Raw genomic sequence first — 23,026 nt, forward strand, 5'->3', positions numbered from 1 at the left:
AATTGGCGCGAGAGTAACGCGGAACTATTGATTTGGCTGAGGGCGAACGCGATATCCTCTATTCGTGTCGAAACCGCATTTTCCACCGTCTCGTTATACTCCGTAATCGGCGATAAATTAGACAAAGGCACCGTCCCGCTGTTATACACAACCTCCAAATCCCGCGTTCTCGACGCCGTGAACTCGACGATTGACGCGTCGCCAGGGTGATCGATGACTACGACCGCAGCGCCATTAGCCGCGATGTAGCGCGCGGTTGTCGAATACATCAATCTGCTCGTGTCGACGTGTGGTTCCAATACCACAACAGGTACCTTACTGACGTCGCCGCCGCCCCCACCACTACTACTACTACCAACGCAAGACTCGTAAGTCATCGTTTCAAAAACCCCCGCATCCCGCTCATTTCCTTCAACAAACTGCTCGTTTGCTATCTTCGCGGTTTGCGGCGGCATATACTCCTGCTGGCCTAGCGCAGAGCACTGTTTCCTGGGTACAGGCATGTACAAGCTGACCATGATCCTGCGGTCTTGATCCGGGCGGTAAGGATCTTTTTTTGTCGAATCAGTCAAGGGGAAGTGGGAGACGGCGACTTGGTAGTTGTGGTTGGTGTCTGCGCCGGGGATTTCGATGGAGTGGACGTTTTGGGGGAGGAGCACTGTGAGTGTGATGACGAGGACGAGGCCGATGATGCCCAGAGAGGGAAGCATGACGGCGGGTCGAGTGCATAGGCGGAGGAGCTTGAGGAGATGGGCTTTGAAGGCGGGTTTGGTGGGGGTGTCTGAGGACATTGAAGCGAGTGTGGTGCGAAGTTATATTGGTGAAGCAGTGGAGCAGCAGCGGGTTTCCGTTGTGACGTGGTAGAAAGGGGAGGGGACGGGAAGGATGCAGGGCACCGGATTGCTCTGTTTGCGACGTGATTTAGTGGAACCTTCGAGTGAATGGTTTCAAGAGTGGGAACCACTTCAGTGTGTCGTTTGTACAACTGTGCCTACGTCTCATAGATATAATAAGGCCGGCATTGTAGGCCAGGCGGACAGATAAACACACGCACAGAAGTAAAGGGAAGAGATCGCCACCACCTCCCCTCCGCCGGAGGTATGCAAGGTATCGAATTGCGACTAGATCTAGCGGAAGCATTGAGTGAAATGTTTCTGACAGCGGGAATTACATTAGTGCGTCGTTTGTATCACTGTGCCCACGTTCTGTGAATGTGACGAGGCCGGTGTGTGGTCGGTGCGTGGTCACACTGGTGGGATGCGCCTTCGTCTGCATCTATGTCTTGGTTGCGAGCCGAGTAGTACCCGCACGGCAAGAAGTTGCCGATATGTATACCAACAGGCACTGCGTAGGACCCGAGTTCGCTTCTCCGGATGCGCGCTAGTGAAGGAATACCAAGACGCATTACCAGACATGAAAGCTCGCTAGGAGACGGAAATGGGATGGAAGAACAAGAGAGAACGATGCGGGACTCTTGGAAAGGAATACGTGGATGAAAAGTGCCTTCGTTACTATTCTATAGCCATGAACCATGACGCCTCTATGTCTTGCCTTGCCTTGCCTCTTCATCCTCTTCTATTCGCAAAAACAGATAATGTTGAAATCCGGCCGTATCGTCGTAATCGTGCAGTGTGGGGTATAAGCAATGTTGAATCCTCCGTACGTAAAATGAGCGTGAACATCATGGCCTGACGTAGATCCTCGGAACTGGAACGTCTCCCAGCCAGAACCTATCAAACACGCGTAAGCAAAAAGGAAACGAAATGAAACTTCTAAGACCCCGACTCCAGGGAAGAAAGCGACAACCTCTTCCTCTTCTCAATCGGCAACCTCTTCCACATGCCAACATGCTCAATACCCTCTTCGATCCAGTGGGGTTCTGCTGGTATTTCAACCTCGCCGTCATCATTCTTCAACTCCTCGTGGAAGCCGTGCTTCTCCCACATGCTCTGCAGATTGGCTTGGGCGTGGATCATGACCAAGCCTTGCCAGGTAATCTCCCGCTCTTTGTTGTTGCCGAGTATCTGCGCCATCTCCAGCGCGGTGGGGGATGGAGGCCGGTAGATGAGATCAGGATTTGAGCCCGCGTAGTCGAGGGCGGCGTTGATGAGCAGCTTCGCGAGGCCGAGACTACGGTAGGGCGCTAGGACCGCGAGCCTACCCAGCTTGATGTATGGCTCGGGAGGGTGCTTACTCTCCTGCTCCTCACTAGGTGGGTCCGCATCGGCATGCTTGTCCGTCTTGTCGTCCTCGACGTACTTGTTTGGGCCGTGGGGCGGGGGTATCAGGCGAATGGTCGCGACGGGGACGCGGGTGGCGGTGGCTGAGGCGCGGCGGGCGTCATCAGCTGGAGTGTTGCCAGAGTCGGAGCGGCGCAGTGTCTTGGGAGGGTAGGTTGAGTGTGTGGCGACGGAAGCATAAGCGACCCAGTGCCAGCTGCGGGCATCGTCTTCGTCGAACTCGGCTTCGAGGGGCACGCCCTGCTCGCCGTAGACCTCCTCGCGGATGGCCATGGCGTCGCAGAAGTTCTGCGGGACGTGGATCTTCTGCTTGCTGCAGGGGAGCGTGTTGTCGTAGCCATCGAGGGCGCTCTTGAGTGGGCACACGGTGTTGACGAACTCGGTGCCTGAGTTGGTCGCGATTAATGGCGCACCGTTGGGCGAGCCGAAGCCGCCTTTTAGTACGCTGGTCATGGCGGGGATGGGGTCGCTGTTTAGTTGCGCATGTGGTGAGGTTGGTGTGGTGGTGAAGGTGCGGTTGATTTGGGAAGGGAGGACTAGAATGGCGCGCTTGGTGGCAGTGATGAGGGAAATTGCGTGGCAGTCGTCGTCTTGAATTGGCGCAATTCAGGCAAACCCTGCTTTGGGAAGGCGCGATGCGCCCTATAAAGAGGGCACACCGACAAACTCTACGGTAGCATGCAACACGTTGTTTTGGGACCCGCAGTTTCAAGCGCTCAGGGTCCTAAGACTTGCTCTATACCCATAGCGGCAGAACAGCTGGAGATCGCGCGCAGTCGAGGAGGGCGGGCGAGTGACGTCTCGAGGCCATCCCCCACTGATGTTGAGAAAGTGATGTCACTAGCTTGAACCCTTGCCCGGACCGCACGGACTACACGGCATATGGGGTCCGACGGCCAATCACGTGGCGCGCTACACATCGGGCTGCCACTATCGCTGCCCTGAGATCGTCTGGTGCCTTACCTGCGTCTGTTTCACATGTCAGCTCGAGCTATTCGCCATAGCAGTGCATGATAGAGTTTCCGGTATTGCGCGTTCCCTCCATCAGTGCCAGACTGCCATGGGCATGTGTGCGTACGCAAGGCTGACTAGAGGAGGCGCAATGAAGCCGATCAAACTACCAGGCTCGATTAATGCATACCACGCTGCCTTTGGATTACTGATCAGGTTATACATGCACGCTCTTCAAAAAGTTTTTGACACAATACCAGCAGGCTATATACTACAATTAGAATCGAGCGAGCTTTTTGTTTTCCCCCCACTAACGTAGCTATCGTGACTCATGCACTGCTGTGTCACCTTAAAGGGCGTGCGTATGCACATGAACGCTGCTCTCGTGGGATTCTCCTATCCTCTCTCATTCATCACACCCGGATAGTTGAGACAGCCGAGGATCACCGAACTTATGAGAGAGTCGTAAGCGAAACCCTTAGATACCTTGTTAGATTTACGAAGGTTGGAGTGCCAGGGCGAGCTATTCGCCACCATCGCCCGTTCGACAAAGTTCATGTTACGTGGTTGCTTTATGGCTTACACTCAAGCTTTCCATCGACGTAGATACGTATGGAAGTCTGACGTGTGGGGCATGAGTAGGTACAACATCACAAAAGGCTTTTCACGAAGGTAAAATGATAGATTGAGGCAACCTCCAAGTCACACATGTGCTTTCCCATCCACCCTTTCTATCTTTTTCTCCTTCATGGATTGCTCGCCACAAAACTGCAAGCGTCGCTGAGTTCTACTGCGAAAGGTTGCCTGGACGTCTCTTAGGTATTTTAACTTCTAAGCATCTAGCTGTCTTATCTTCGGCGAGCCACTCGACCAAACGAGTCTCCAGTGTATCCCGATCAGTCATTATCAAATCCCCAAAGCTTTTGGGATGATCTGACGGATCAGATTGAAGGTAGAAGTCTTTGAAGTAATGCCATACTCGCAATGAACTGTAAATAGTAAACACCAGTATGGCGGCATTTCGTTCGTCTGTATAGGGTAGGATCTCGAAATTTTCGAAATATGCCTTAAGTGCAATAGACAAGGTCCAAGTAGATAGTCCAAACACCGGCTCCTGGGGATATGTGGGATTTTCGAGGAGATCGTCTTGAACAACCCCTTCGAAATTGTCCAGTTGAGCCGCGCTCAATCGAAAGATCGATGCAATCTTTTTGGAAACATATGCGTTCCGTGGAGAGGGGCGCTTCATCTGCTTGAGAGATTCCGTGGAAAATGCAGAAGCGGTACTTGCTATCATCGTTGCCGGAGATATCAATTGTTCCCCATGCTCCTGAATCATCATGAATGCGATGGATATCCTTGGAAGTGACCGATACTTCGCGGGCAAAAATTTGGACGTGAGTGGAAAGAAGTTGTAGACTCTCACCACATCTTCCCAATCATCCAAACGCCTGGTGTCATTCCGCAGTGGGGTCGTGGGAAACATCCTGCAGTACAGATGAAGTATATAATGTGTCAGAGAGTCCAGAAGGTGGTTTTTTGCAGCGGTGTTTACCAAAGGAGTGTCGTCCATGTTGGAAATTCCTTCGTACCAATAGTTGAGAGTTATGATCCAAGACATGTCCGGTTTAGAGGTAGAGACATAATCGAGACTTGAGAGGAACATTCGGAAAGCATCGCGGTGGAAGTTCGTATGGAATTCCACTACGTCTCCCAATTCTGGCCAAAAGAAGCGTATTGCGTCTTTCCATTTGACCATGCTGAAAGAGTAACTCCAGACCGTCATTGGATCGGACCCCTTGGTGTCAGATTGTCGAAAGTGAAGTGGTTCCAAAACGTCTAGAAGATTGCGGACTCGCCAGAGGAGCCTAAGCATAATATAAAAGCCGGCCTTTGAAAATGGAACTGTGGAGCGTTCAATCGTCACAGGACCGAAACCATCGTCCAGATCAATCTTCATGGGGCTAGAGCGACCGCAAAGCAATTTTGGCGAGAGCCCCGAGTCCGCTGATGAATTTTCTGGTGGTATATCGGCGAAGATCAACATCTCAGAAAACTTCGTCCGAACGTCGCACGTAAACTTCGGAATAGCTGTTCGCCACGAATATGTTTTCAAGATGTTTTGGCATCGAAGACAAATACCACGAGCATCAAGATCGCACTTGGGAATTAATCAGCAACATAGTCAAGCTTCAACTGGAAGTTGTACACGCACCTTTCGTTTGTTGAAGCGACACCCATAGCATGACCGTGTGGCCTTCTCCGTAACGTGACGACGCCTTGGCTCAAGTCTCCGCCGCTGGCGATCAGCACTTGGGTTGGAATGGAAATATATGTTGTCGAGTGCATATGCAGCGCTTGTCCGTTCAGCGCCAGTACTCTTAGAGCTGCGTTCTTTCCGTTTTCCGCGCTTGATCTGTCCTCTGCGACTTATTGCAGGAAGCTGGGGCTCGAGAGTTTCAGGTACATGAAGGCTGATTGTGTCGGAGTGATCGATTGCCGGTATTGTCACATCCAAAGATTGACCGGGCACTAGAGGGGTATGGCTGTCCCATGACGGGCCCTGATGAGGAGTAGTCGAACCGTGAAGAGGTCTATTGGTTTGACATGTCGGAAATTCGCCCCGGGAAGCAGGACTTGATCTAACATCGTACAGTGGAAGACTCAGTTGAATGCAAGGAGGCCTAGGGGCGGCCATGGAGAGATCGTAATAATTGCCTTGGTCATGTGAACCCAACACAGAAGGCATCGTGTGGTATTGGGATGTTTCGAACATTACCGGATGAAAAGCAGGTTGCTGACTGTATGCCGAATGACCGAAGGCATTGTAGTCGAGGTCCTGGACGGCGAGAAAGGTATCGTTCTGCTGGCTAACATCTTGGAAATGATTCTGAAAAGCATTCAAATAGACAGTAGGCTGTGGTAGCTGTTGTGAAGGCCAAAAGTTGGCGTCGATCCCATGTGCAGTCATGTTGTCTGTCGAGATCAAGCCGTGATTGGGTATCTGAGATGGGTTCGCAGGCATGTTGGTGTAATCATCGGCCCCAGTATATCCAGTAGCTGTCCAATCCATGGTAGTATAAGGATGGCTATCCGTAGCATCCTGTAAGTGTTGACTTGCGGGAACCGCCTGCGCTTTCTCGAGAATCTGGTAGCGTGCTACCTCATGCTGCCACTCCACTTCAGCAAGCTGTCGCTGAACTTCTTCGGATAGGTGAGTTTCCTGTATATGCATGTTCTCGAGATGATTCGCTGCTTGCTGATCCAACTGGGAGGGCACCAACGGTGTTGGAGGGGGTGCGTATTGTAGCCCAATACTCATGGATGGATCACCAAGCATCTGGGAATCGTCCAAGTGCGGAAGAGGGTATGCAATATCTTCTTGAGCGACTGTAAAGAGCGATGAATTGGGTGGTCGATGGTTTCGTCCAGTCGTGACTTCCTCGCCTTGTTCGGCTGCAATTTCGCCATCATCCACGACGTTGACTTGCATGCCTACTTCGTGAGATGCGGATTAACGGTTCTCTCTTTCGAAAGAAGCTCCGGAGATCCCAAGGGCAGAGGAGCGAAATGCTGATGAGGTATCGTGCTGAAAGAGAGGTGCGCAACTGTGTGAAAGCCCTCAAATGATTGAGTCGGTGGGTTGGGAGGCGACATGTTGATAGAATGCAGAAGCATTGTTTATACACTGACACGGCGAGAACCAGGGCTGTTGAGAGACAGGCAGACATCAAGGGCCAAGCCTGAGTGACAGAGGCTGAGGGACGTCGGTAACAGCTTCCGCATCCCAAAGCAGACTAGACTACGCCATCCTTCACGCTCAGGCCATGCTTCCGCAGCCAGAACAGTCTTAGCGCTGTTTCGGGCACTCACTAGCGCGATATCATTACCAGCACTCTGCAGTTCCGCAGCACGAAAGAGACTAGCACCATCAACATGCGAGGATGCTCATCGTTCCGCAACCGCATACGGATGCGCAAAGGAATTGAGCCCCTAAACCTCGCGATGTCGCCGCGCACAGCCTTCGTGCCTTCTTCCCGGGCAAACATGTTCATACCCAGGTAGATAAGAACACAAAAGCCCGCAATGTAGTGAAGGACAGAACGACCCCCGAAGGATCACAACCTATCGTTTCCGCCCCCACACCCCTTACCACGCCGCACGGGAACAGCAGCCAACATCCTAGCTATGTGGACGAGATCAGACGTCTTGGCACTCCTTCAACTTCTCGCCATGATTGTCTTTGCGACTGTTCATGCTGTGTGGTGTCTGACCATTCATCGAGGTGCGCGTCTTCATCTTGCGCAAGATATTTTGCTGATAGCGCCCAAGTTACCATACGACGTCACGAGTGTGACAGTGCTAAAGGCCAGAAACAGCCACAATCACAGCCACTACCGCAGCCACGCAAATGATTCTTCTCCTTTGGCATTGCAGCATCCATGCGTTCCGCAAGCGACATTGAACGAGAGATTGATACTGGTAGCTCGGCTCCATGTACGGGACGGATTGGAAAGGGAACGAGGGGAGCTACATTATGATTATACCCAACAGCTAAAAGAAAAACATGTTCACATATCCTCCATCCCCAATTCGCCTACAGCCTCGCCGACTCCCTAACCTCCAACCCCCCCGCAATCCCACGACTAATATAATCGCTAATCGCCATATTCGTAACCATGGGATTAACACCACTCGCACTAGGAAACACACTCGCATCCGCCACATACAAGCCCTCCGTCCCCCAAACCCTCCCCTGCGGATCAACAACCCCATCCCTCTCCCTCGCACTCATCCGACACGTACCCATCTGATGCGCAGAAACATACACACTCTCCGGGCTGGGCAACCCCTTATTCCTTATCTCATCCAGCCAAGCCACAAACTCCGGGTCGTTGATGCCGTCCCCATATGAGGTTGAGGTTGAGGGATCGCGGATAAATGGCCGCATGTTGGGTATGACGGTGAAGATCTCGGATGCGCCTTCCACGTATTGGATTTTTGCCAGCGCAATAACACCTTCAAGCACATGTCTCTTATCGTAATTACTCGTCTGATACGAGAACCTAACCCGTCCATCCACCGGATCCGGATACACCCTCCCTGTATCCCTATCCCGCGCAATGGATATATAACCAACCATGTGTTTCAGCTTCGCAGCATCAATCTTATACTGCATCGCCGACTTCCAGTCCACCCACATCAGACACGCGGATGGAACCATGTTCGTGGCTTCGAGCTTGACACCATGGCCTGCGTTGTCCATGTTTTCAAACTCGGAGACTACGGATGTCAGGATGCCGCCTTCCCAGGGTTTTATCTCTTCGGCGTGGTAGGCGCCGAGGAAGGTGACGGGGTGCAGGTAGAGGTTTCGTCCGATTTGGGGGTTTTTGAGACCGGAGCGGAGGAGGAGGAGCGGGGATTGCATTGTTCCGCCGGAGACGACGACGCGCTTTGCTTTGATGAGGACGCGGCGAGTGGTTAGGGGGGTGTTGGAGACGCCGCCTTGGGCGTCGCGCGAGGTCCAGGTGCCGAGCACGCCGGTTGCGACGCGCTTGCCACTTTTGTTGGAGAAGACGACTTTCTCCGCGTGGAAGCCTTCGATGAATTTGGCTCCTGCGCGGGCGGCGTCCGGGAGGAACGATACGACCGGACCCTGCTTTTCGCAGGAACCGCAGCCAAAGTTGCAGTAGCCGCAGTAGTGTTGCTGGCCGCCGGTGTTCTGAGGCACAGGCGCAGCGTTCCAGCCGAGTTTCCTGGCGCCTTCGAGCAGGATCTCGTTGTTGCGGTTCTGCTTGATGTTTTTGTCTGAGACGCCCATTCGGTCGCAGACGCGATCGAGCGATTCTTGGAATTGGGCGGATGTGAAGAAGGGGAGGCCGCGGGCTGCCCATTCGCGGCGGACGTAGCCTTGGGTTTGGAGGGAGGCAGACCAGTTTACTGTTCCTCCGCCGCCGAGGGACTGGCCTGCTACTACGCTCACTGAACTGTCATCAGATGTTAGGAATGACCCGCTCATGAAGAGGTGGTGCCATCCATCCAGTTCGGCCATGGGAAAGTGGTCTGGAGTCCAGTGATATGCCTTTTCTACTATCAACACACGATGTCCGGCTTCAGCGAGGTTCTTCGCCGTCACGCCAGCACCACATCCGCTACCCACGACCACCACATCTGTTTCAATAATCTCAGGTTCGTCACCTGGAGGTATCTGAATGAACTCATAGTCGAAGCCCTTCCCAGGTCTCATACCAACAGGCACGCGTGGGGCGCCTATCACACGTCTCAGCGAAGGCGACGTCTTGATCCAAGCCTGCTTAGTGATAATCACCAACGAGCGGCGCAGTTGGCGAAGCGGTCCCAACCGCGCCGTAGCCCAGCCCTGGATAATCGACTCCCTTACATGGGCGGGTTGCTCGCTGATTGGCGTGAGATAGCCCGTCAAAGCCAGTGACCCCGCCCGAGTGTTGAGGACATTCAACACCATGCACAGGTCCTTTCTCTGGTTCTGCGGCATGTACATGGCGAAGACGCGCTGCAGCTCCGCTCGGAACGCCGGATCCTGACTCGCATAGTCGTCAAGATACTCCTTCACCGCTGTCTCTGCATCAGGGTCGTTTCCGGGCGCTAAAGCCCTCAGCTTGCTGACTGCAGTCGAGTAGTCGGTGTCGGTTGCGGCGAGTTCAGTCTGCGTCTTCGCCGTGGATATGGGCTTGATTGCTGGGATGACGGCATCCGTGATAGCAAGTAGCGTCTTCCATTGTTGAGGCGTGAGCGGATCCTCAGCTGGGAGCGGAGGCAGCGGAGTAGCTTTCGGCGAAACAGGCTCAGAAGGGAGTGTTGTTGACATCTTGCCACGTAGTTTGGTTTGTGTTCAGGGATAGCCTGGATGTCGCGCGTGGACCATCAAAGGGTCTTGAAGGTGGAGCTGGCGGGCATGCTAAGGACGCAGGCGTCGTTTTGTTTAGTTTCCAACCGTGTCCACTGCGAGAGATGAAGCAACTTCCCCCGCGCCACATGCCGTGCCATTGTTGACGTCTGCTAGCCCGTGGCGGTTCGTGCCTCGGTTCAGAAAACAAAGTTCATCGACGTGTCCCGGCGAAGGGTTGCCAAGGCTGCCGTTGCTCGTGGATGTCGGAAGGACAGATTCGCCGGAGCCGCCATTGGACGTCTTTCAAGGGCTATAAGGACGTCAGGATAGGCTAAATCCTGTGATGTCTTGCATTGATCTGCCCGGCAGATCTCAGTCGTAGTCATGTTAGCCTTCGATGCGTGTGGGCCGTTGCGCAACTCAGCGTTATAGACTGCGGATCTCTCATCAATGCATTGGAAGAGCGTGCCCATGTGATCCGAAGTTCTGGCGGTATCGTGAGGTTGCAGTGGCCGGCGGCGCAGTGTTAGTGAGGCGAATCCCCGACGATGGTGGGTGGGTCGGCTCGGTCTTTGAACCAGGATGAGACGGGCGCTTCTTCGTCTCGGCGAATCTGGCCGGTGTCTCCAAGACTCCAACGGAGGGAGTCGCTTATCTCTGGATCTAGCAGGAGTACTCCAACTACGCTTTCGCGCCTTGTGCAGTTGGACTGCCTATGTTTGCTCAAGTCACAACATAAGGCTCGTAACTCAAGACATTGGTCGGCCAAACTTGCATCTCTTACGCGTACTCCCCCTGCGCATGGTGTAGTCAAAAGAAACTACCGACACCCGTGCAATCTTAGAAGCTCGAGCGAACTTCGTGCGAGGCAAATCCCACCAAGGATGATTGCGCAACGTCCCCATGAATCCAATTATCCGGTTGAATCCATCCGGCAGGATCTGGTCGGTGCGCCTCAGGAACATGCAGGGGACCGACTAGAAAGCCGTCTCCTGCTAGGCGAGATGAGGTTTCCACTGTCTGTCAAGACACTTGTTCAATGCCTCTTTGGGGATGATTCCGATGGGAGCATTTGCGCTTCAGACTAGTGAGCTCTTAGTCTACGATCTCGACTTCATTTCTGAAGCTGAGACTAGTTCAACGACAAGATTAGCCATTCCGTCTTATTGTTTCTACAATGAACAGCTGCGAGACTTCCAGGCTCCTTCTGCTCTCCCAGGAACGTCTACCTCAAATTGCTGAAGCTATCAGCGGATCCTGGCCAACCTAGCGCGCATATGCGCTTCATTTCGTGCTTTCCTCTCCGCAAGCTCGCTCTGCGACAGCGGAGGACGAGGTTTGTGTTCTTCTTTGTGCCGCTGAATCTGCTCGTCAAGGCTCGCCAGCTGCTCATCCAGCTGAACAATCTTAGCCGTGAGTTCGTCAATCTTTTTCGTGAATGTAGTCTTCTTGTTCTCCTTCTCGAAGTCGAAGATATGCCTCGTTTCCTGTTTGAGCGAAGAGAGCTCTTGCGTCGCGGCTGTAAGGTCCTCCTCGCACTTGCTCTTGAGTAGTTGAATTAGACCCACGTCGAACTCTAAACGCAGAAGATACTGCCCGGACATGTTTCCGCAGGGCATAGCGAAGATATTGCAATGCGAGATGGTGGGTGGTGGGTGTAGCTTTTGGAAGTTAGAGATCGTACGGTTGGTGGACGGGCATGGGTAAGACGCTGGGTAGCTGTGACGTAGCGACCCAGACAGCGCCGCCGAACATCACATGAAAGTCCTCTTTCATTCTCACCGTCACTTTTACTTCGGTGCAAGAGATGCCAAGATCTAGCAAGACTTGGGACGACGAATAGTGATGAATAGCTGATGGAAAGATGCATCCGTCTTCGCTACTTCATCCCTGGACGTTCGTAACTGTAAAGGTGACGAGGACTTACCGTGTAATTACACTCGGCATTACCAGGACTCTAATCAGAGTTCAGTCACCAGAAAGGTTGTTCAGGCTCCTTGTGGTTCTCTCAGGAAAGTTGCGGATACGGTGGGGAGTCTTCGGATGTCAGCGTCGCAAGGTTTGGTACGATGTCAAAACCACAACCGGGGATCGCTGCAGCGCTTCACGATGCACGCACGGGCACAACATCAATACGAACAACGACGCTACGCCTACGCCCAAGTGGATACGATCTCATTAGGCAGTCCCACATCATCCAAGATCGTGAGCCCTGACCGAATAGCCTCAATTCTCAGCAGCGCTTCACGATGCACGTATGGCATGATGGTCTCACCAACACGAACCTACAGACTTCACACACCCAAGTAGGTAGATTGAATTGACGTCCACCACCACCCCGCCACCTCCCCCGCCCGCCATCCCAATTCTGGCCGAATAGCCTCAAGTCCACTTGGAGTGGAGCATAATATATTGGATAATTGCGTCGCGCGCGCCTTGCTCGCGTGGCTACAGAGTGGATGAGGTGCATTGAATTGAATACAGTAGTGTGGCCAAATGCCCCGCCAGTTGTTGCAAGCTGGCCGTACTTGAGCGGGATGGTAGGTGTGTGGCGCCTCTCGCGGCACACTTGCCTGTCGTTTAGCTGTGATGTCAAGGTATGTCTATCATGTCTATCAACGTCCATCACCGCCTCTTCTTGCGTTTGCGCAGGGTGTCGCAATCAAGATATGGGGTGAGTGCTATGTCATCACTGTACCGACGCCCCCAGGAAATGAGTTCACGCTTGACGCAGCAGTTCCGTCCTCGGAGAAGGTTGAGGCGTTGCTTTTCTTTTGCAGAGGGCGTGATTGGTTAGAGATAAGGGACGCCCAAACGGGCACAGTGGGGCCCAACGGCTGGCCGCCTCGAGAAGAGGCGCAACGGTCGTGGTGAAGGAATGAGGGTTGCGCTGGGGAAGGGGAAAATGGGGCGTTCGCGTAGGAGATAGAGCCTATTCTCAGCCTGGGAGACTTGTAGTTGTCGAGTACTTTCAAGCAGAGTGGGAGGGCAGGGTGAAGACAGCGAGCTCGATGCGACGGCCATGTTACAATTAGAATCTTCCAAATGGCCGGTCGTAGCCCGATGATACCCTGTCGTTCGGTCGGTCGCCAAGGGTGCAGGCATCCCCCATCGGGCATGGCCGCCCATCCGTCAGTTCGCTGCTGGGAAGAGGTCGCTGGAGCAGCTGGCGGGCGACAACTTAATTCATCCTGTCCCCAGAGCCTCACCCCAGGTCTCCTCCGCACTCACGCGACACCGCTGTTTCTTATCTACACCTATATCCGCCTCACTCGACGCATATCACATATACGACCACTACCACGACCACGCCTATATTCACTATCATGTCCTGCTAAACCACGGTCGACTGTTGGCCCCGGCGTCTGTTGTATCACCGCCCTCGTCTCTTATCGCCTGCACGTCAGCTACCAATTGACACGCACCCTCACCACCAACACGTCCCCAACCGTCCCCAAGGAGCCGCACGCGTCCTGCTGGCCTGTCAGCGTCGTCTGCACCCGTCGCACCACTGCAGAGCCACTGATAGCCTCCCGCTCCCAAAGCGCTGTGTCAGAACCTCCAGCGCACCAATACCAGCACAGCACTTCACCGCCTGCACCACGTATTATACGTCTCTCTCGACGTCTCGCCAACCTCAACCTCATTCCGTCATCGCCAACCTCAACTCCTCCCGTCACCATGGCCACGACCTTCTCAACCGCGACTGCGATCCCGCAACACGCACCCTATCAGCACCACGCCTACCGCAAGAGCACCCACTCGCAGTACTCGCCCACCCACTCCGGCGTCAACACGCCCGCCAACGTCTCGCCCACGTCGCCGCGCACCACACACCTGCCCCTCGCCCGCCACCAGGGCATCTACCAGCCGCGCACCGCCATCGGCATCCCCGCAGCCCTGCGCAAGACGGAGAAGCCCAGCAGCAAGTCGCCGCCCAAGGTCGACTCGGGCGTGTCGTCCCCGAACCAGGGCTGGTCGGCTGGCACGTACGGGTGGGTCGCCAACGAGGGCAGCGCGACGCCCGTCTCGCAGATTGGCAATGAAGACATGCAGAGCCTCTACAACGCCGAACCATTGTCGCCCGTCGCGGGGCCAATCACACGCAACCACTGGCAGGTATGTATTCGCGCCTTTCCTACTTGTCCGCTATGCCGCTGCTAGCCTGTCCGTGCTTCCCTGTCGCGTGCTCACCTGGGCTGCGAGGGGACCGTCTTACGTACATGGTCCGGTCCCACCGCCTAGCGCACGTTGGTCTGGCCTCCCGCTGTCTGCAGAGCCGACATGCCGAGCCCTCCAACTCAGCTCAACAAGACGGCTGGGGGACAAAGTCGGCGGCCAAGGTCGATCATGTTGTGCATGTCGCCTCGCCATGGGCTTCGGATAATTTCCATCGTCTGCCGGCTGTCGAGACATGCACACGTCGTCCCCCACGCTAGACCTATACCTACTCTTTTACCCGATGCAGGGCTGGAGTCCGGGCTGTTCGGGCTAGCGACACCTGTCCACTTGTCCACAATTCAGAGTTGCCGTTGCGTCCAGAATCCACACTAACTCATCCCTAGGCCGACGGTTCCACATCGGTGTGCTCGGCATCCAGCTGCCAGGAGCCCTTTGGCTTCTTCCAGCGGCGCCACCACTGCCGCAAGTGCGGCGGCATCTTCTGCTGGCAGCACTCGCGCAACAACGTGCGTCTCGACGAGCTCGCGCGCTTCCACCCCGAAGGCCACTGGCACCGTGCCTGCGACCGCTGCCACAGCTCCTTCCGCGAGTGGGAGCATCTCCGCTCCAGCCGCACCAACAGCGAGAGCTCCGATAGCAGCAACAGCAGTCCTGTTCCCGCAAAGTCCATCGAGACTCCTGCCCCGGCTAAGCGTCCTGAGAACACGCGCGTAGGCAGCCTCGCCCAGAGCTTCCAGGGCACATGGAACTGGAGCACTTTCTAAACTTGGGCGGTTGCTTGTCATCGCCGCACACAACTTCCTTCATATCTTCATGACACCTGGACGGACGGACGGATCGGACGGCCTTCCTGCTCCTGGCGTACTCTCTTTTGATGATATCCGGAGGGTCCAGTATTGTCGTAACGGCACTGGTCCCATTCCACCTTTTCACTTGCTTCGACCTCGACACGAAGCTTTCTGCATCTGCATCAACTAAACTGCATAAAACCGGCGTCCTCTCTTTGGCTTTTCCAACATGGCGTCTTGATCAATCATGGGGGGTGGTCTGCGTGTGTTTTCTTCCTCTTTTCCTTGCGATTCAGCGTTTTCCTTCAACAACCTTATAGAGAGTTTCTTTCTCTCTCTTGATCTCTCTCGACGGGTCTCTCTTTGTGGAGTCGACAGAGATGTTACTGTGTTTTACGGCCGACGAAGATATCCAGATATAATGATTGTTGGAGATGGTCTTTCTTTTCGATGACAACCTCCCAGCTCCGGATCATGGCGGTACGCGGTGATGTGCGACGGACGCACGTAATCATTTCAGGAAGACGTGCGTCCGTCTCATATCACCGCGTACCGTGATGATCTGGAGGTCCTTTGGGCAGATGGATGGCTGATTGTTCATGAGGCTGGGTTGTATGTGGTTTATCATGGGGTTATGGTATATGAGGAAGATGGTGTGGTGGTTGTAGTCTGTTGAGATGAGATGAGATGAAATTACATTGGTATATTCTGAAATTTTGAGTGTTGAGGTGTGTTGGTGATACGGCTGGGTGGGTGTTGGGCATGGACGTGTACATGTAGTAGGCGTGGCGAGTGTGTTTGGTAGGGGTGGAGGTGGAGGTCTATTTCCTCTACTTATGTGAATGTCTGTGTATCGGTGAGGTGGTGGGCATGCGCATGTATATGTAGCTGGCGTGACTCGCATGTTGTGATGTGGTACCCTGATGGCGTGATGTCGGTCAGGGTTTGGTCGGGCGAGGCTAAGGGCAGGTGTTTGATGCATGTGGATGCCGCTTGTGGGTAATGTACCATGTAGCTGGAATCGACTGGTATTGAACCCAGTAGTTGAGAACTATAGACAATGTTTGCATATGTGTTATATGTTAGCATCTCCCTTGCAATGTTCCGAGCATGGATGGAGTCGTAGAAACATCTCCACCAACCTTCCTACCCCCGCATCAAGAACCCCAAACACAGACAGGAAAACAGTAAGACGAGATCAATGATAAATAAGTGAAGAGAGAGAAACAACATTCCATACCACAAACGTCGTCCATGACTCTTCCTGTGCCTCGTTCGCAAGACGGTGCCATACGGAGATACCCCGCACTCCGATTGGTCAGATGCAGTGGAGTGCTGATGGCGTTTTTTTGCTGGACGAGCACGACGGACGTCTACTGCACGAGTCATCGAGGCATCTGGTGAGATACGCGAGACTGCCTTGTTTGTCCTTTGGTTTATGCGCTTGTCCTAGTCTTACTCGAGTCTGCTGGTATTACGGTCGCACGACTTTGCTACACTCCAGGGCTCGCTCCGCTCGCTACACCCGCCGACCGACAAGATCTCGACCGACACGAACTAGCTGAACGAATCTCGCTGCGCTCGATCTCACTTCGTTCGACGTCCGTCGCCATACGTCCTTCTCTTCTCCAAGTGTTTGGGGGCGCCGTCGCCCCCAGGTTAGCAAGAGGAATTCCGAATCGATACTGCGCGAAGATGGCGACTATGGCTCAGACAGCGGTGCAAGGGAATGGGGAGGTGGCGGGGACTCTGCACAACACTGGGAATGGGATGGCGCAAGAGAATGGAAGCATCAATGGAGCGGCGCAGTCGAACGGAAAGAGGAGGAAATTACATGGGCGCGCATTCTATGAGAGTATCGGCAGTCCAAAGCTCATCCTTGCGCCCATGGTCGAACAATCAGAGTTCGTATGTCTCTTCATCTCTATTCGACTCCACAGAAAGACGATGGCTAACATCGTTGTCTATAGGCATGGCGACTACTCTCCCGCTCGTTCCTCCCCGAATCTCAGCAGAAAGACCTCCTAGCATACACCCCAATGTTCCACTCGAAGATGTTCGGCGAAAAGAGCAACTACCGCGACGCCCACTTCCAACCCCTCAAGTCAACTATCCCCTCACCCAGCGACGACTACCACCTCTCACAACTACCCGAATCGGACAGACATCTCGACGGCAACCCCGCGTTCGACAGACCCCTCACCGTACAATTCTGCTCGAACGACCCCGAAGACTTCCTGCGCGCGGCAAAACACGTTGCGCCTTTCTGCGATGCGGTAGATCTGAATCTGGGATGTCCACAAGGAATCGCGAAGAGGGGGAAATACGGCGCATTCCTGCAGGAGGATTGGGATCTGATATCGAGGATGATACGCAAGCTACACGAGGAGTTGGATGTCCCAGTCACAGCGAAAATGAGGGTGCTCGAGACACCGGAAAAGACACTCGCATACGCAAAGACACTATTAGACGCCGGCGCAAGCATCATCACAGTGCACGGCCGGCGTCGAGAACAAAAAGGCCACAACACCGGCCTCGCAGACTGGAAGATGATCCGCCACCTACGGGAGAACCTTCCTAAAGAAACCGTCATATTCGCCAACGGCAACATCCTCCAACACGAAGACATCGCCGCGTGTCTAGAAGCCACAGGCGCAGATGGCGTCATGAGCGCAGAAGGAAACCTCTACGACCCCACCATCTTCGCCGCACCACCGCCACCCGGCCAGGAAGGACGAGAGTACTGGCGCGGTCGCGACGGGAAGGGTGGGTACAGGATGGACGCTGTGATGAGACGGTATATGGACATCATCCACAAATACGCACTCGGTCAGGACCCACCACAACGGAAACCGCTCTGGATGCCCGGCGACCCCGACGTCGACGTCGAGGCCTCGTCAAAACAACCGGAAGAAACAGCCGATTTCAACACCAACACCAACACGGATGCAGCAGAAAACGGCAAACGCCCCGCCGACCAAGACGAAAGTCCGCCAAAGAAGAAACAAAAATCGTTGTCTAAAGCTGCGAAGAAGAAAGAAGCTAGCAACCCCAATCTCACGGCTATGCAAGCTCATCTGTTTCATCTATTGCGTCCGCTGGTTTCTCAACATCATAATGTACGAGATGCGCTCGCACGGTCGCGGACGGGCGATATTGATGCCTTCGAAAACGTGCTTTCCCTCGTTGAAGACGCGGTCAAGACTGGTATCCAGAAGTACGAGGAAGAGCATGCTAACGCTTCCACCGAACCTACCTCCACAATGGCAGTAAAAGAAGAAGAAGAAGGCAATGGTGCAAGAGAGGAGGAGGAACTAGACCCCTACGAATCCTCCCTCGCAACCGTCGCACGTGTCAAGAGGCCGTATTGGGTGTGTCAGCCGTATGTTAGGCCGTTACCGAAGGAGGCGTTGGAGAAGGGGAGTATGACTGTTAGTAAGAAGGAGAGGAAGAGGTTGGAGGAGGAGAAGGAGAGGGCGGAGAAGGCGGTGAAGAAGGGGGATGAGGAGGTCAAGAGTGTGGGGTTGGTGCCTGGGGGGAGGGTTGAGGAGAAGGTAGTCAGTGAGGAGGGTGGAGATAAGAAGGCGAATGGGGAGAAGGAGGAGGTTGTTGAGGAGCCGAGGGATGGTATGGTCTGTGGTTGAGAGAACGAGGAAGCTTCCAATTTTGACGCCGGTGATCATCCTGGGTGGGTGGGGGAGGCGGAGGGGAGGAGGAGGTGACGTGGTGCAAGTCATACTATCCGCCTCTTGACAACATTGCGCTCTCACGATGGAGATGCTCGAGTCGAATGCAAGTTCACGGCGCACGAGAGTTTTCCAACGCAAAGAGATTGATCATGGATGGTGCATGCCATGCAAAGCACCCACAGACTGTACATGAAGACCAGAGAAGGCCTCTCTAGAACTTTGGGTGGGTGGGGGAGGCGGAGGGGAGGTGGAGGGGAGGTGGTGGAAGTCATCGCTACCTAGACCCTGTGTGTTTCAGCGCGCTGATGAGATGTCCTGAGGCTGACATGGCAACGGCAGAGGCACGATCCAAATATAATCTGACAATGGCTGACTTCTGTAGATGGATGGACGGGGCGTGTGCATTTCAATCAGAACCTCAACCTGGCGAGAAGGGTAACGACTTTGTGACAACAATTAAGTTCTACTGTCACTTATCCGTTGCCAGTAAATATCGCTAGTGACGCTTCGAATGACGATCCAATACCGGGAGAAACGACGACCGACATTCGTGGGCTCTCACCCATGAAAGGAGACCCTCTCTGAGACGTTGTCCTGGACATAAAAGCGCGCAGTCTACAAAGTCGAGGCAAGGGTCACACTCCAGCAAGATTTCAAAATGCGTGGAGGCAGAATGCGCTCTTTTCAATTTCTTGCCTTCCTCTGGTTCTTTTTAGCGGGACGGAAGCTTGCGTATACAATGTCAGGATGTGTAGCATTGGTGCCATTCGATGCGAAAGAGGGCGACATCCTCGCTGTGTTAAAGGGATTCGACGTGCCTGTCGTGCTACGTAATTACACTGATCCTGCCGGCGGCCCTATGGGAGGGGAGCGGAAGAAGAAGATGTTCGTGGGAACGGCTTACGTGCACGGGGTTATGGGCGGAGACAAGTTGATTCTTGCGCTTTTGGAGTCTTCGGCTGAGTGGTTCACATTGGTTTAGTCACGTATTCGAGAATGAACAAGGCTGTTGCGATAGACCCACTGACTTCTCTGCAAGGTAGCAGCCCAGCGCCAACGCCCGATATCTTCGTCCACCACAGCACCTCACCGACTCCTTGTCTCTTCCGTAGTATCCAGCGTAAACTCCGCCTTTGCGAATGCCGCTCTACTCGACGCTCCCACCAAAACATCGTACCTCCCCTTCTCCCTCACCCACTTCCCCCTATCCTCACTCCACCACGCCGTCGCACCCCAAAGCCCCATCCTGACCTCCACCTTCTTCTTCTCCCCCCTCCCCACACTCAGCTTACTGAACCCCCTCAATTGTTTCTCAGGTCCCCTCACACTAGCCTCCCGATTCTTCACATAAACCTGCACCGTCTCCTTGCCCTCCCTCTCCCCCGTATTCTCAACTTGACATTCAACCACCAGTTCCTGCCCGTCCACCGCGACACCAACCCCGCTGATCTCGAAACTAGTATAGGACAGCCCGTGCCCAAACGGAAACAGCACATCTCGGTCAACAGCATCATAATACCTATACCCGACATAAACATCATCCGCATAAAGCACCCTCTCTTGATCCGCATGCCCACAAAGAAACGCAGGATTATCCTGCACCCTCACCGGGAAACTCAACGGCAACTTGCCACTCGGATTCGTAATTCCGTACACCACGTCCGCGATTGCATTCCCCGTTTCATTGCCGCCGTACCAGACCTGCAGGAGCGCTTTTGTGTCAGACAGCCAGGGCATGGAGTATGGCCCGCCGGAACTGATGGCTACAACGGCCTTACTGTTTGCGGCAAGCACGGCGGTGATGAGAGAGTCGGTGTGAGGGGGAAGCGACATGTCTTTGCGGTCGTTGCCTTCGGATTCCCATTCGCCGACGAAGCCGGCGAGGATGATGGTTTGGGGGGTTTGGGAGGCGAGGTGGGCGGCCGATGCGATGGCGGTGTTTGTATCGAGGCGGTGGCAACCCCCTAGACGGATGTTACCTGGTTTAAATGCTGTGTCGTCGCTGCCGCTGCTGGAGGCGCCGGATATGGAAGGTGAATTCCAGCGACACAGTATTTGGTACGTTTGCCCTGCGACAGCATCCATGCTTCCGTGTTCTTCGACTGTGCCGTTGCGGAAGAAACCATCTGCTTTCTTTTGGTGCGATGTATTGTCGATGATGAGCTCTTTGTCGATGTATAAATTCGCGGTTCCCTGGACGCTGAGGCCGAAATCGAAAAGTCCGGATGAGGAGGGTGTGAAGGTGCCGGTGATGTCGATGGAGTATTCGCGTAGGTTCTTGTCATGGTAGTTGAAGAAGAAACCGCACGAGTTGAGGAGCTCGTAGTGATCGAGGAGGCGGCGCGGGGGTGTTGTTGCGTCTGGTGGGGCAGAGTAGATGGTCATGTCGTAGCCCACTTTCCCGCTCTTTGTTCGCATTTGTGCACCGAGGAGGGGTAGTTCGTAGTGGTTGTAGATGCCTTGCGAGAAGTGCACGGCGGCTTGGGAGCGTTCTGTAATTGCGTCAAAGGGCGTGACGGTGTTGTAGGGACGTAGATGGGCTACTCGGCCTCCTCGGTAGGCGGCTACCTTTCCGTTGGGCCCGATGATGGCGATTGGCTTGTTGATGTCGAAGGGTAAGATGTTCTCGTCGTTCTTCATGAGGACGATGGACTCGGCTGCTGCCTCGCGTAAGAGGGCTCTATCTTCGGACCTGTCCAGTGTTTCTTCTTCGGTGCCCTCGATCTTCGACGCTGACGCTTTCTTGACCAGATTTAGTACCGCTCTTGCTCGGTCGTCTACGCATTCTTTGTCGACTCTTTTCGCTGCAACGGCATGTGCAAGCCGCTTGCCTCTCCATTCACCTGGGCCGGGCATCTCTAGGTCAACGCCTGCTTCGACTGCTCCTTGTACGCCGTACATGCCAAACCTAAGACGGCAGGATTAGCACGGCATCTTCGACGCGACTGTCTGCTATGTCTTACCAATCACTCATAACAAGCCCCTGGTACCCCCACTCCCCTCTCAACACCCCCTTCAACAATTCCACACTATCCGTAACATGCACCCCATTAACCTTGTTATACGCAGTCATCAGCGCCCCCGGCCTCCCCACCTTCACCGCCAACTCAAACGGCCTCAAATAAATCTCCCTCAACGCCCTCTGACTAACCACGCAATCCATGGCAAAAATCCCCTGCTCCTGATCATTACACACAAAATGCTTCACCGTCGCCGTTATGCCCGTCCCCTCAATCCCGCGGATAAACATGCCCGCCAACATACCAGCAAGATATGGATCTTCGCCGTAGCACTCGTGGATACGGCCAGCGAGGGGGCTGCGCGGAATGTTGATCGTCGGAGCGAGTAGGACGTGGGCTTTCTTTGCGCGGCACTCTTCGCCCATTAGTGTGCCGAGGCGTTGGAGCAGCTCTGGGTTCCAGGTTGAGGCGAGGGCGGAGCCGCAAGGAAGACACACACTCGGTGTTGAGTTGAAGAAGCGGCTGCCGCGGACGGCGTCAGCGCCGTCGGTGATGCAGAGGGAGGGGATCGATAGGCGGGGGATGGCGAGGGTGCGCCAGAATGAGCCGCCTGGGTGGTGGTTAGTACTTGGCCAGTGAGGAGATACTTCTTGTGGTTATAGTGGAGAGAGTGAGAGCGAGATGTGGAGGACACGACGAACCTGAAAGGAGATTGCATTTCTCTGCGAGCGTCAATTGAGATAGGACGTCTTCTACGTCCATGTTTGCCATGGTGCGACAAGCGTGGCGGGGAGTTGTGGAATGTCCGGATTTTGCATCAAGAGATTGCTTGTCCTTTCAAGCGCGTATACGGGAGTGCGAGCATGTAAAGTGAGATGGTGATGTCACGTGGGCACGCGCATAGCCGCCTGTACAGCGCTGGCCTTACGCAATACAGTCGTTTGCATGCCGGAGCAATTTGAGCACTCTCATGTTGGAAGGCGCTCATGACGCAGTGGTAAGACATGTTGATCAATGAATGAATCGAGGTTAGCATGCGGGCGACGGTGTCTCGTGGAGCTAAGTCGATATGCACATGAAGTACATCTTGGCTTGCAGCACATGTACCCAACGTCAGGGTGCGGCCGCTCCGTTCTTGTATCCTTGCAATCACTTGCAGGAGGTGTATGCGCGAGCGTGCGTGCTAGTCGGTTTTGTCGGCTAGTGGCGGAGCGTGTCGCAGATGCTGTCCGCGTGCGACAACGGGATGTTGCCGCTGTCATCGTTCATGTTACTCAATGCGACAGAGATAATGAAATGCGCAATGAGTAACCATGGGTACAAAGGTGAAATAGAAAGTAGACATCTT

The 23,026-nt window shown here is 54.3% G+C and overlaps 6 protein-coding genes across 6 annotated transcripts; 2 read left to right on the top strand and 4 right to left on the bottom strand.

Moving 5' to 3' along the window:
* Positions 1–1,772: 1,772 nt before the first annotated feature.
* On the bottom strand, positions 1,773–2,693 carry J4E93_010863 (uncharacterized protein; the record flags this gene model as incomplete). Its single annotated transcript, XM_049348739.1, has 1 exon — positions 1,773–2,693. One exon carries the CDS (start codon positions 2,691–2,693, stop codon positions 1,773–1,775), a length of 921 nt encoding a protein of 306 aa, XP_049194080.1.
* Positions 2,694–7,788: 5,095 nt separating this feature from the next.
* Positions 7,789–10,038, bottom strand: J4E93_010864 (uncharacterized protein; the record flags this gene model as incomplete). The annotated part of the gene is made up of 1 exon (XM_049348740.1): positions 7,789–10,038. The coding sequence occupies one exon, from the start codon at positions 10,036–10,038 to the stop codon at positions 7,789–7,791; it is 2,250 nt and encodes a 749-aa protein (XP_049194081.1).
* A 1,268-nt stretch (positions 10,039–11,306) lies between these two features.
* On the bottom strand, positions 11,307–11,678 carry J4E93_010865 (uncharacterized protein; the record flags this gene model as incomplete). Its single annotated transcript, XM_049348741.1, has 1 exon — positions 11,307–11,678. The coding sequence occupies one exon, from the start codon at positions 11,676–11,678 to the stop codon at positions 11,307–11,309; it is 372 nt and encodes a 123-aa protein (XP_049194082.1).
* A 2,062-nt stretch (positions 11,679–13,740) lies between these two features.
* On the top strand, positions 13,741–15,005 carry J4E93_010866 (uncharacterized protein; the record flags this gene model as incomplete). Its single annotated transcript, XM_049348742.1, has 2 exons — positions 13,741–14,178; positions 14,625–15,005. 2 exons carry the CDS (start codon positions 13,741–13,743, stop codon positions 15,003–15,005), a joined length of 819 nt encoding a protein of 272 aa, XP_049194083.1.
* A 1,719-nt stretch (positions 15,006–16,724) lies between these two features.
* On the top strand, positions 16,725–18,673 carry J4E93_010867 (uncharacterized protein; the record flags this gene model as incomplete). The annotated part of the gene is made up of 2 exons (XM_049348743.1): positions 16,725–16,937; positions 17,000–18,673. 2 exons carry the CDS (start codon positions 16,725–16,727, stop codon positions 18,671–18,673), a joined length of 1,887 nt encoding a protein of 628 aa, XP_049194084.1.
* Positions 18,674–19,804: 1,131 nt separating this feature from the next.
* Positions 19,805–22,440, bottom strand: J4E93_010868 (uncharacterized protein; the record flags this gene model as incomplete). Its single annotated transcript, XM_049348744.1, has 3 exons — positions 19,805–21,626; positions 21,682–22,288; positions 22,380–22,440. 3 exons carry the CDS (start codon positions 22,438–22,440, stop codon positions 19,805–19,807), a joined length of 2,490 nt encoding a protein of 829 aa, XP_049194085.1.
* Between the last annotated feature and the right edge of the window lie 586 nt (positions 22,441–23,026).

The sequence above is a fragment of the Alternaria ventricosa genome, assembly GCF_023758065.1.
Source record: "Alternaria ventricosa strain BMP 2768 chromosome Unknown scaffold_37, whole genome shotgun sequence".
Taxonomy (NCBI): Eukaryota; Fungi; Ascomycota; class Dothideomycetes; order Pleosporales; family Pleosporaceae; genus Alternaria; species Alternaria ventricosa.